Source organism: Meleagris gallopavo, chromosome 1, assembly GCF_905368555.1.
Source record: "Meleagris gallopavo chromosome 1, MGAL_WU_HG_1.1, whole genome shotgun sequence".
Lineage (NCBI taxonomy): Eukaryota > Metazoa > Chordata > Aves > Galliformes > Phasianidae > Meleagris > Meleagris gallopavo.
In genome coordinates, this window is record NC_139404.1 from 49975260 (window position 1) to 49988418 (window position 13159).

General features: G+C 47.9%; 1 protein-coding gene across 1 annotated transcript; it reads right to left on the bottom strand.

Annotated features, from left to right (window-relative positions):
* Positions 1-1462: 1462 nt before the first annotated feature.
* On the bottom strand, positions 1463-9983 carry TAB1 (TGF-beta activated kinase 1 (MAP3K7) binding protein 1). Its single transcript, XM_010710848.4, has 11 exons — positions 9830-9983; positions 9113-9249; positions 8798-8951; positions 8080-8166; positions 7418-7556; positions 6833-6946; positions 4387-4498; positions 4143-4287; positions 3549-3771; positions 3087-3243; positions 1463-2147 (listed from the first exon to the last, which is right to left on the bottom strand). Exons 1-11 carry the CDS (start codon positions 9860-9862, stop codon positions 1940-1942), a joined length of 1509 nt encoding a protein of 502 aa, XP_010709150.1. The 5' UTR covers positions 9863-9983; the 3' UTR covers positions 1463-1939.
* Positions 9984-13159: the final 3176 nt, after the last annotated feature.

Consider the following 13159-nt stretch of genomic DNA (forward strand, 5'->3'; position numbering starts at 1 on the left):
CTTCCAGTGGCCATAAAGCTCTGTACGCTCCTACTTACTTCAATTTTTGTTACCTAGCAAAGCAGGAGTTGTGTTGAAGGAAAAGTTTGTTTTGTGTGATCTGCTTTATGTAAGGGCGTTTGGCAATTCTTAAACTTGGTCTGCAGCATCTGCATGCTGGAATATTTCCCATTGGAAGCATTCTCAGTATAAGTTAGCAAATACCATAGATGGATGGGATAGGGGAATAAGCAAGAAAGACTTGTTTATACAGCTCTCAAAATCCGTGCTAGGTTGGGGAACACAAAATAGGATAAAATATCTTCAGCTCCATTTTAGTCTGCACTAGGATGGCACCATCCTTTTCAGGTTGGAAAATAGGAAAAACTTCTTTTCAGGAAGAATGACAGTGTAGTAGCACAGGCTGCCCAGGGAGGCAGTGGAATCCGCATCCCCGGAGGTGTCCCAGAACCGTATGGATATGGCACTGAGGACATGGTTATGGGCATGGTGGGGATGGGTTGGTGGCTGCACTCGGAGATCTCAGTGGCAGAGAAACAGAGCATCTGCGGGCAGCCCAGCAGCCCTGCTGTTCCCAGGGAAGCCCGCAGGGCATGGGCAGGGCCTGAGAAGGCAGTGGCAGGGAGCCAGTCACGGGTGTGCAAGGAATTCCTCCTGTACCTTCCCAGGAAGCAAGCACTTCTCACCGCTTCGACCCTGCCCACATAGTTCTCAGTAAACTCTGATCTTGGCTCGGGGCACTCTATGCTATTTGATTTATGGGGAGGGAGAAATCTCCCTCCACTCCTCCAAAACCAGCATGCCACAAGCGCCTCGAACCTGCACACACCAGAGTTCGCTGCATGCTGGCTTTCACTGCAGCAATGCTCTGCTCCTTCCCTTCTTCCCTTAATCACACCAAAGGCTTCGCCGCATTGCCTACACCTTTCCCTAGCAAGGCAGGCTGCAGCGGGAAGGCTGCAGCAGGCAGGAAAGAGGCACGCTTGCCGCCTGCTGTCAGAAACCTGAACTGAAGGGGAAAGTTGCTGCGATTCTGACACCTTCTCCAGCTCCTCCAGGCTAATGCTCAGCTGCGCATCTTCTCTCCTTGCTGCCCACTTCTGCTTTGACACGAAGATGAACTCCAGCACCCGTAACACAACTGCACTGCAACACAGCTGTAGCTTTAAGGTCATCAACACCTAACTTCCTTCTAGGCATTGACAAAAGCCTGTTAAGAAAAATGCATTACACTCCACCCTCTACAAAATCTGGATTTATGTTTTAGTACCGGTGCCAAAGTTCTGCCAGTAAGCGTAGGACAAAGGCTACAGAGGCTCTGAATCCACACGCAGAATGCTTCTACAACTGAAACCTGCTTGCTGCAAGTTGCAATGCTGGGAGCTGAAGGTTTTCAGTGGGAAGAGCTGTCACACCCACATCCTTTTGATTTAAGGAAGAGAGCAAGCCACACAGGTGCCAATGAGTGTAGCTATAAGTTATTTATTCTGCAAAATAGAGGTATCTTCTATGGAGTTGAACACTGGAATCACAGCATTATGAATTGTGGAAACATTTTGACAGCACACACACACGCAGGCACACACGTACACCTACACACGCACACACAGCCTTTGTACAGGCCTCTACTCTTGCATTATCAAGGAGAGAACCCTCTCTGCAACTTTATTTGTAAAAACCTGCAGCGAGGGTTGCATTCAAGACCCCTTCCCTTGTTCACTGGGCTTCCAAGGGAAAGAGGTCAGTCAGGATTAGGTGCATTGCACAGGAAACACGTATGACAAGAGCAAGGCAGACGCTCCCCAGCCCGGTGTTCAGCACATCCTGGATAGGAGTTAACTCTTGGCAGAACACAGAAGTGAGCCGGAGCGCTCTTGCTCTCCTCAGTCTTTTCTCGCACAGTCGAGCACCTGGGGGGTGGAGGAGGCACGTTTCCACGTTAGGACACAGTCAGTGCTCCCTGCTCACCATGGTCCATGTTCCAAAGCCGGTAAAACTCTGCAAAGTCCACATAGGGCTCTACGCGCCCGTCTTCATCTGGCTGGAGCGAGTGGGAAGGGCGGGAGCGAAACAGACCCCCATCCGAACTTGAACTGCTACTCTGTGTGTGAGTGTTAGTGGACTGGAGAGTCACAGTGGGGCTTTGGCTGTGGAGAGAGAGAGAGAACAAAAGCAGCTTTATTTTTCCACATCCACAACCTTGCACAAGGCACCAGAACAAGTGCCAGCTTCTTTAAGGATTAAGCTATCAGGTAGAAGAAGTTACAGATCCTTGCTCTGTCACAGCATTAGGTGTGTTGAGAACAGCATGCTACTGATGACTGACAAAGATACCTGCCTCACCTTTAACTGGACAGCTTTAAGTACAACCAGACATCTGAGAAACAAAGGAGAGGTAGCAAAGAAAAGAAAAATAAAAAAAGAGGGACACACTCTGCTGGCTTTACAGGAAGAGTCTGGCAGCAGAAGAGCTATTCTTGCATGACCCACACTACAGCCAAAGCAGCTCTGGTTTGTCAGCCTCATTGTTTCTGGAACTACCAGAACACAATAAGCATAGAGCTTCTTCGCTTTGCAGAACGTACACACTCCACCCTGTGCCAAAGGCTGAGATCAAATCAGAGCCACTACTAGGATCCTGCACAGTAGATTCACACAGGATCTGGGTCTAACCTTTATCCCTTCTTCTACCCTAACTTCCCTCCTCTGAGCAAGCCAAACTGTGCAGCACAACCTCTTCAGCAGCCTCTGTTCATTATTAAAACAAAGGGCACCCATTTTCCCTCCATGCACAGCATCCAACATCCAAAGAGCTGCTTTGGTCTGCCAGTGTCCTCTGGTGACAGCAGCAGATGCTTCTCACAAGGCACGTTCCCAGAGCTGGCTTCAGAGCTGCTTGCTTTGCTCATTCCCACTCCTCACATATCACTTTCCAGCTAACAACTTACGCTGGCTGTCAATACTGCAGTCAGGAGGGCCATGCTGCAGATAAGGGAATGAGTGACAGGTGTGCCTCTGCCTTTCAACCACTTCACACAGCGTGAGCTGCAGGGAACTGCGGGATATCAAGAGAACAGCATATTTACTTAGTGAGGGTGGGGGTGGCTTCATCCAGAGTTGAGCTGCTGTGGGCACCGTTGACCATCTGGCCTTGGGAAGGCATGACAAGAGACAGCGTGACGCTCGTTTTGCTCGTGCTTTGGGAGCTGGAATATGGCACAGAGACTGGGTAGACACGGCCCCCTGAGAAGGAAGAAAACAGAATTATATATGCAGGTGAGGCATGAGTGACAAGGGGTGCAGAGCATCAAAGAAAGGTCAAAGGAATGGTCAAAGATCCCAAGGGAAGAATTTATATTAAGTTTCTTTTCTTAGATGCAATAATGCATCATCAAGTTTAAGGACTCTAGGTCTCAGAAGCCAATAATTCCTCTAATAACAAAATTCCCTCTACACTAAAGTATCTACTCTCCCAACATGAGGTCAATGCCAGATCAAGGGCTCTTATCTTCCACCCTCTATTCCATTTCCTTCTCTCTGCAGCATACCTTGTGTTGGTGTTAGCGTGGGCTGACTCATCTCACCCAAGGGATAGCCAAAATTTCTCACAAGCAGGGTCATGTCTTCATGGCGGGGACAGAACTTGGACCGCTCCCCACCACTGGCAAAAGTGTCACAGTGGATCCGTTTCACCCGGTCCACTACAGCTTGGGCCACGGCATCCAGTGACGTCTGCTTGGCAAACTCTGTGGCTATCATGGCTGCAATTTCCTAAGCAGAGGAGGAAATAAATGAAACAAGGTTTAAGAGATTCTGGAGGAAACCTTTCCGGACACATGACCTAAGTTTTACTGCAATTTATCTAGCTACAGTTCTTGCCAGTCTCACTTGCTGATATGTGCTTTGCACCTAGAATCATCCCATCCTCTTTAACAGGCTCCTCCTAAAAGGAGGGGAAGGTACGTGGCCGAACTGGCTTGGCGAACCAGCTCTCACATTGTTACTAACTGGAATGGGGTGGCACAGGCATCCAGTTCAGGTAGCACTCACACGACAGATGTGAAGGATGGCCTATATGAGAGCAGCCAACACCCCTTAAAATAGTCAGTAGCTGAGAGAATAACTCCCCTGTAAACACTCACCTGGTTGGCCTGCCCAGGCCCATGAGCTGCTTCCAGAGCTTTGTAGAGCCCTTCAGACATAAGCACCAAGAAGCCAGTCACTCCATCCAGAGAGTGCCCTCCATGGATTTCAGGCTCTGCTATAATAGGCTTAGATTTAGCAGCACTGGAAAGAGACAGTATTTTTAATAACCGGTGGTGTCGTAGTGAGTGAGAAGGGTCACAAAGAAAAGGGATTGAAACTACAAAGTTGAGTTTTTCTGACCTGAGGAGTTCAATATCAGTATAGCCATATTTGACTTTGTAGTCTCCAATGCGCCGAGTGCTTTCCTGCCCACGGATAGTTCCCACTTGTTTTATCTTCCCTGCATCCAAGCCTGCCAGATTGAAAACAAAAAGTAAGAGAGTATGGGAAACTCGAAGGACTTACCGCAGTTGCACTGTCAGGAAGGAGAAACACAATATCCACAGCTGAAAAAAAATAGTTACAGTAGGACAAAACAAGAAGCCAAAGAATCATCCTTCTTCACAGGAAGGAAAGAAAGAGCAGTTCGCTCTGTTTCCAAAGGACACGTTCTCATTAGCTGTGATCTGGGAGTGAGAGAGAAGGAGCAAGATGCACACAGCTCAACACTCCCACTCTGAACGCAATGGCTGGCCCTGGGACAACGTCCAAAGCCACTGGTGGCAGCTGGCCTGGGAGCACAGGCATTCACTGAAAAGGCAGTGGAACATCTGTGCCTGTCAGCTCTGGACCATGTGATGGGAGGAGGAAAGCGAGAAGAGGGAAAATATACGTGAAGGATTCTGCTTTTTCTTCCAACAATTATTGATCCCTGTTCCTAAATTCCATATGACAATTTCAGTAATATGCTAACTAGGAAATCAACAAGAGGCACTGAATTTATTCAAATGCTCAGATTGGTGCTGGCTACTCCTAAAACAAGGCCAGTGAGCAAGCAGGTATTTAGTTTAATTAAGTTTAAGCGGATAACTCAAACCTGTCAGGTGCTAGGGAGGGATCTTATCCTGAAGAAGGTCCTAACAGGGACCATCTGTGAGGGGCCATTATTTGAGGCAGGACTCAGAGCAGATGAGTCACTTACCTGGTCTGTTCTGGCAATCCCCCCCTTCCTGGTTAAAAGTAGAGCTAACAGGCAGAAAGTGTTATTTTGAGATTTTTATCTAGGGATGACTGTCCTCAGTACAAGGTGAAGGCAGAGGTCCAACTGAAACTCTCCCCCTGAGTCAAACCAAGCCTCACCACACAGATGGCTCCACACCTACCCCAGCAGTAAGATACAACTCTTGCCATCTGCTGCAGACCAAAGCTGACTCATCAACATGGCCTGGCTCATTTGCCAGCTCCTGGCAGGGGGATACAAGCTAACGACAGACACAAACACAAGGAGGTTTCAAGCACACCAGAGAGCTTGTGTCTAAATCACAGTGATGGTCCAGGAGCACTGAACAAGCTGAAATGAGCAGGGTGAAGAGCCAAGCAGGTGTAAAAAGTCTCTCCCCAGGACAGGTGAAACAAATATCATGACAAACACCATCCCTGTGACTTCTTAGCACTGTGCTTCAACTTGGGCCTACAACAACCTCAGGTAGGTCCCCAGAACAGCCTGTACACGCTAGCTTGCTCCACAGGCTGTCCCTTCCATTAGCGTTGCCAGCAGGAGAACCACTGCTGCACCAGATGAAGAAGGTCAGCATATCTAGCAGAGTCTCCTGTCCCACTATAGACCACAGCTAAATTGAACCTAGTGTTTTAGGCAGTAGAAAGGCAGTCAAAGGCTCTTTTTCCCTGGATTCCTGTGGTCAGTCCTGTTTCATAGCACACAAGACTACTGCAGGAATAAGAAACAAAAAATGAAAGAGAAAGGAATAAAACAAGACCTAGCAGCAAAAAAGTTATCACACTGACAGCCTCCCCAGATAACAACATTGATCAGGTGAACCTAATGAGAAATGCCAAGTTACATATACCAGCACAAAGGCACAGAATACAAGTATCTCCATATGAAGAGTTTGGTGTTAACAGCCACACAAGTGGCCTGGCCTAGTTCCAGACAAAGAAAAAAAAAAACAACAACATGTCAAATATTGTAAAGGAAAAGGGAAATTGCCTGAAGCACAATGTCAGTATAGGCAGAGTTCAATAGTTACTGATGTAAGAGCACTAAATGCCGAAGTTTGGTCTGCCTCTCTCAGAAGTGTACTTGCTGTTTTGCAGCAGCTTGTACACAGGCAAATCAAAACCCACCATCCTCGGGGTGTGGCATCGTGCAGAACTTAACCCAGACTAACTGTGGTTTGCCTCCAAAGGGGCAGTCACACTCCGCCCACCCTGCTTCTGCCCTCTGGCTGCATGCTTCTGTTCCTGCCTTCCTATCCACTCCAGCAATCACACAGCTGCAGGGCAAATCAATGACACCATGGCAGTGGGACACAAAACTAACTCTCAAAACGAACGAAAAAGGAAGAAGAAAAGGACTGTTTTCTGCTGGTTCAGCAAACTGAACTTACTCTGAAGCTTCAGAGTGGCTAGGTATGCAGAAAAAGAACTCATTCTTTGAAACCACAGCCCACAGAGAGCTTCTTTTTGTTGTCACTTATTGTTTTTAGGGGCTTAAATCATTCCTGGTACCCCAGATAACCTAAGACATGAGACATTTCATGTTCCTACCTGAGAACTGAACACTCACCCAGCTGAGAGAAGCGAAAAAGTTCATCCTCATTCTCTGTAGTATGGTCCACGTTTAGCTGAGTCACCTGCAGCCCATCCACTGTGGACTTACACAATAGTGCACGATTGGTACCTGCAGCAGGAGTAGTGAGATGAGGCACCAGATAGCTCTGCCGTTAAGGGGAAGAACATATCCAAATGGAAAAGGAACAGGAGAGGGGAATAAGGACAGAAAAGAAGAGAAAAGCTCATGTACTCTCTCTTCAAAATCTCCTAGAAGTAGACTTGCTTACAGCATACTAGGCCTGTTAGGCAGCTCTTCACTCAGCCTTGAGCCAGTACCTCACAAAACAGTTCTTCACTTCCCAGTGAACCTCCGCTACCTCTCAACCCATTTTCCCCTCTTCTTTGGTCATTAAACATTGTATCAGCCAATATCTGTAGAGATAATGACTTGGACTGATTTGTATATCCTACAAGTAACAAGCAAATCACTCCTTGACCAGGGAAACTGTCCCCAGCATTCAAATTGCTTCTGCTTCCTCACAAACTGCATCCATCCTCACAAACACCTGAACTGGGATGCTAACAAAGAAAAACTCACCAACATTGGCAATATAGAGCTTATTGTTGAGAACAACAGCCACGATGGCCATGGCTCCTCCAGAGATCTCCTGCTCTACAACCTTCAATCTCTCCACGATCTTCTGGTATTGAGGAGGCAGCTGGTGGTGAGGAACACCCTGGAATCGAAGATTATGGAGGAAGCTTAAACACTTAGTCCACAACACTGAAACCACAGCTACAATCAACACTTGTATAGAGAGAGAGGCTTCATTTTGACTGCCTTGCCTCGAGGCCAAGATGTGCAAGTCATACAATTATTTGTTCGATCCCAACAAACCGCATGGGTTTGATAAGATTCTGGAGATGACATTCCAATTCACCTAAAGACCAGAATTCACATCTGCCCATGTACCATGCAAGTTTGAAGCCTTGCCTACCATCCACATCATATATCTTTGTCCTGGAAGAGCCATAAGTACAGGGCTGAGCACGTTCCCACAATACTTTCAGTTCTTTACTAAAAAAAACAATGACAGCTCTGGTAGTAGTTCCAGTGGGAACTCTGCAGAACAGACCATGGCACTTGCTTCATTTCACAGTGGCTCCCAGGTGAGAACTACTGGGACAAAGATTTCAGGTTCAGATACAACCTCCTTTGGACAACACTGACCAGTAGCCCAGTTCTTAAGGCTACATTACCTCTGGCAGCTGGGACTGCAGGCTGGCCTTCTCTGCCAAAGCATCATCAATAGACTCCAAGAAACTTCTTTCTACCACATCAAAAGCCTAAAAAAGACCGTAAGAAAAACTGAACTCTTATCCAGTACTTAGAGAGCTTCGAAGCTACCCATCCCCACCTCCTAAGACTAGTTCATAAGAGCAGCTGATCACAGTTCATATGGATATTAAAAGATCACAGCATCATACTGAAATGTAATTATTTTAGTGCAATTATTCTTGTTAACAGCTTGTGAAAGCAATCTGCTAGTACTCAAAACAGGAGACAAAACACACAAATTACAAACCCAGCAATGTCAGAGACCTATCTGATTTTGTATGTTAATTGTAAAAATACTCATCCATCACTCAAGAGAGTGAACTTGCACATGCATCCCCCCACGCCTTAATTTCTCCCTTTCACGCATTGTCATCTCCTTCTCAGGCTGACTTGCTCCTACATGTCCAGTGAAAGCTAGCTGCAAATTCCTGGAGAGCTGTCAGCAGCACACTGACAGCCAGGGAGACAGATGGGTGAGAGATGGAAGTAAAACAAAGCACTGCAGCTGCTCAGGATGAGTGCAATCACAACCACTGGCAGATATTTCAATCCCCTCAGAAACCAGATGCTGCTCCCCAGTGGCAAAAAGTGGAGAGTATTGTGAGAAGAAGGAGCTGTTTCCAGTTCAAGCTGCTTTACCTGAAGCAGAACACGGCGCACATCAGCATCACTGTGATCTGCGTGCAGCTGGCCCAGCAGCAATTCTGCAGACAGCCTCTGGCCCACAAAGTTGGTGACTCGGTTGCCATCATAGCCATTGAAGACACCATAGAGGTAGCAATTGTTCTCACTCCTATCAGAGAAGGCAAAAGAATTCAGATGTCTATGATACAAAAACACACATGACAAGTTTCTCCAGAATCTTGTATGCTCTGAGTCCTCTGTGAAAAGCTAAATATCACCTGCAGACAGAGGCAGGTAAAGGACACTGTGACCCAGGTACAATCAACCTACCTGAATTTCAACCAGTTATCTTCCAAGGGGTGACCCTCTGTACCTTTGCCATCCGCACTGTAGGAACGGTTTGGAGCTGAGCCCACCCCAGAGAGATGGCAGGACGGCAGGTCATCTGTCCAGCTGGGCTGCTGTTCCTGAGAGACACAAAGAGGCCACATAAACCCTGAGATGAGAATGCTGCTTCAGGATGAGCTACAGGTCCATTCCCACTCTCTCTGCTACCAGGGCAGTGCGCCTACCAGAGAACTTCACGTTCCCTGCCGCAGAGCTGCATCACTTACCCCTTGCTTTCCCTCTGAAGATGAGCTCCGGCTGCACCTCCGGCTCTTTCTAACAAGTAACCAGAACTGACGCTCGCACCCGAGCCCGACACACGGCACAGCACAAATGGCGAGTTCGACAGATGGGACCCTCACACCTGGAGGACACCCGCTCAGAGAACGGGGCCTCGGGGCTGCCAACACCGGCGGAGAGCCCCCGTGCCCACACGGGCCCGCCCACAGCGGCTGACCCTCATCCCTCAGGCAGGGCCCCAAAGCCCCACACACGGCTGCGGGCCGGCCCCGGGGCAGCACGGAGCGGAGGACACCCACCTCCCCTCCCGGCGGGCACCTCCCCCTTCCCGGGCAGGAGGGTGAGGAGGAGGTGCGGGTCCCTCCTCGCACACACAGAAGGGGATGCGCGAGCGGGGAGAGGGGGGACGGCGCCACTCACACTCTGCAGCAGACTCCTCCTCTGCGCCGCCATCTTGCAGCAGCAGCGCCCTCCTCCCTCCAGAGCAGACAAATCTGCCGGGCAGAGCGGCCGCTCCACACAACCCCGCCCCCTTTTCCCTCACGCAGAGAGCAGCGCTTGCAGCCAACGGCCGCTTCCGGCGGTTGCCCCGCCCACACGCGTGTGTTGGCCACGCCCCCTTCCGTCACCCCGCCCAATGGGGAGGCGGTGGGCGCGGGACCGCGCCCGGATGGCTGCGTTGGCCCCGCCCCTGCGCGTCGTTGGGGTGATGCGATGCGTGGCTGGTGCCCTTCAAGGTGCGGTGTCTGCCCTGCTATAGTTTGCAGTGTTTTGGCTCTGGAGGGCACTGCGTGGTTCTTTGGGTCCACCAAAGCAAAATATTTTTAAATTTCCTTCTCCCCACACCTATGTTAGAGGGAATTGAGGTGTTTCTGTGACTTGTCCTGAGGCTTCTAAGAGAAAGGAGCAGAGACTTGAGGGATCCTATGAAATCCTGTGAGCTGAGACCAGCGGCCCTGTGTTGAGATTGGTTCTTAGCACCATGACTTTATAAGTCAGCCCAAGTGCCCAGCTCTCAGCTGTGTTGCCAGTGCGTGGACATCACAAGCCTCCTCCTTGTGTATCAGCCCGCAGTCTGTAGAATCATAGAATAGAATCACAGAATCATTAAGGTTGGAAAAGACCTCTAAGATCATCAAGTCCAACCGCCAGCCCATCCCCACCATGCCCACTGACCATGTCCTCAGTGCCACATCCACAAGGTTTCTGAACACTTCTGGGGATGGTGACTGCACCACCTCCCTGGGCAGCCTATTCATCTCCCACTTGAAGTAGCCCAAGGCCTTTCCAACGCTCCTGTGGACTACAAGATAGGCCAGGACACTATGAATGTGCCCTCAAGCCAGCCATCACTTGAACTTTGTCAAAGAACTGTGGAATGGTTTGGATTGGAAGGGAGCTCTGGGTTCATCTGGCTTATAAGTGACATCCAGAGGAGGGTGCCCAGGCCCATATCCAGGTGGCTTTTGAAGACTTCAAAGTAGACCCCATGACCTCTCACGACAGCCTGTGCCAGTGCTCAAGAGTCATTCCCAGCATTTTCTTACACTGTAAGTCAGCAGAAGAACCTTGCAGGTGTGTGAGTGGCATGTCTCGCACTGTGTGATGACAGGCAGACAGCCTGCAGCACTGGGGGGAAGAGCACAGTTCTCCCAGTGAACCCAGGCTGAAGGAAGGGGCTCCAGTGTGAGAGGTGTGTAGCAAGGCAGTCGTGATGAGAACATGGGTACTGAGTAGTCTTGACTTCCAGCAGTCACTTGATACTCTTTTAATGACATATTTGTGGCAAACAGATTCAGATGTACTTCAGAAATAATTGCTCATTAATTAACCTCATTCTATGGAATGATGGGTTTTGCTGCGGGGGATCCTGTCTGAGGATTCCAGCTCCTTTTCTTCTAAATCCTTTGTTTATTGTTTTGTTGCTTCTCTTTCTTCTGTATCTACAAAGATTTCGCATCCTTTCCTTTCACACAAGACTGACAGAAACTCAGTCATTCTGGCAGCCTTAGGTATGCAGGCTTTTTTTAAAATTATTTTTAAAGATTATACTGTTGAAATATGGAATAAAATGCTAGATTTACAACCTCAATCTACACACAAGTTTTTATATGTTTAGCTTTATGCCTAAGCTTGGTTTCACCAATGACATTTAAAATATTCCTGTGGGTATAACTGTAAGTCGGTAGAAATAATTCCAGGAAGGGGGTTCAAGTCTGCGTTAAAATTAAAAGTGAAGTGGATGGATTTTATACTAATAAAGATCTGTTTTCTTACAGCGTCAAGAAGAATTCCTTATGCTGCAGAAATCCATGTAGAACAGCATTGTCTGCACTGCTCAAACACAACAGGCAAGTTCATCTGCTTTAAAACACAATGTCACTTTTTCAGCATTGCAGCAAAAGCTTATGCTTATTTAATGACATTCAAGGTTGCAATCCTGCACTTTGGTGAGCTCAGGCAGCCCGGGTCCTTGCACAGAGCACCACTGATATCAGCAAGGCTTCCAATGTGCTCAGTGACCACCCGTGTGTATCACATTGCAGGACTGGGGAGTTAAGAGTTATTGCTGTGCTCTTATATTGTTAAGCGTGTCCTTCTGAGACTAACAAGAGTGGAGTCTGCATGTTTGTCCTCTTCCTAATTTAAATGTTTGGCTGCAGCTCATCGTCACTGAACGTTGTCATCGTGTTTTATTTTCTCCTCTGTGTTTGGGCTGGAACACAGAGCTGATACAAAATATTTTGTCTTGGTGAAAATATTTGTCAGTTTTAGGATGTTTCTGTGGCACTGTCACTGAGCCTCCACCCTAACCTTGAACAAAGGCCCTTAACTACCTAGTTTGCAAAATGAGAACAGTAGGATTTGCCAAACAAGGCTGCTTGCAATGCTAAATGCATATCTGTCCAATCTTTTGCAATCTTCCAAAGGAAAGTGCTGCTGAAGCTTGCATGCTGCCTCACGAATACCTGCTTGCAGAGATCAACAGCTTTATGCAGCACTCAGAAAAATGGAATACTGCAACAGTTTCTGCTGCTGTATTGATGGAGCTTGTTTTTTTTTGTTTGTTTGTTTTATTTATGCTTTATACCTTCGGTAAATCTTCTCAGAAATTACCATGCTATATTTTCATGCAGCAAAAATCTCCCCAAGCATACAGAATATCGGTCACTGAACCTCATCCATGCAACAATGAACAAATTGCATGATTCAGTGAGTACCAGATTTCTAGCTCCCTATCCCTCATTAAACTCCCATATTTCTCATCCCTCCCTCTCTCTGTCTGTTTCTTTGTACTTATTGTTTCTCATGCTTCTCTGTTCCCAATGACAGGGATTATATGCACAGTATTTCTAATGCCAAGCCGTACTATTGCCTTCCTGTTTTTACAAATGTTTTCTCTGCAGAAAGGGAAGAAGCATTCCACCGGTCACTCTGCTGGACTAGCAGATAAAAGATGAACAAACATTATTGACCAATGTGCTATGGAGAACAGGGAGCATGGTGCAGCCCCATCATGGTGCTGTTGTAGGCATTCAGAGACTCCCCCAGTAGAGAGAGACAGCTGTCACTGCGAAAGAGAGTCTGTGCAGAGCTTTAGGCTTGGTTTTGGCAACATTTGATCTCATCAGTTTTTAACTCTTCTTGTTGTCAAGACATTTGCCTTTCTGGGAGCATGGCATCTGTAGAACACTTTCACCCCCAAAAGTAGGATGGTGGGAAAAAAGGGTCTTTGTCCAAAGAAAGAAG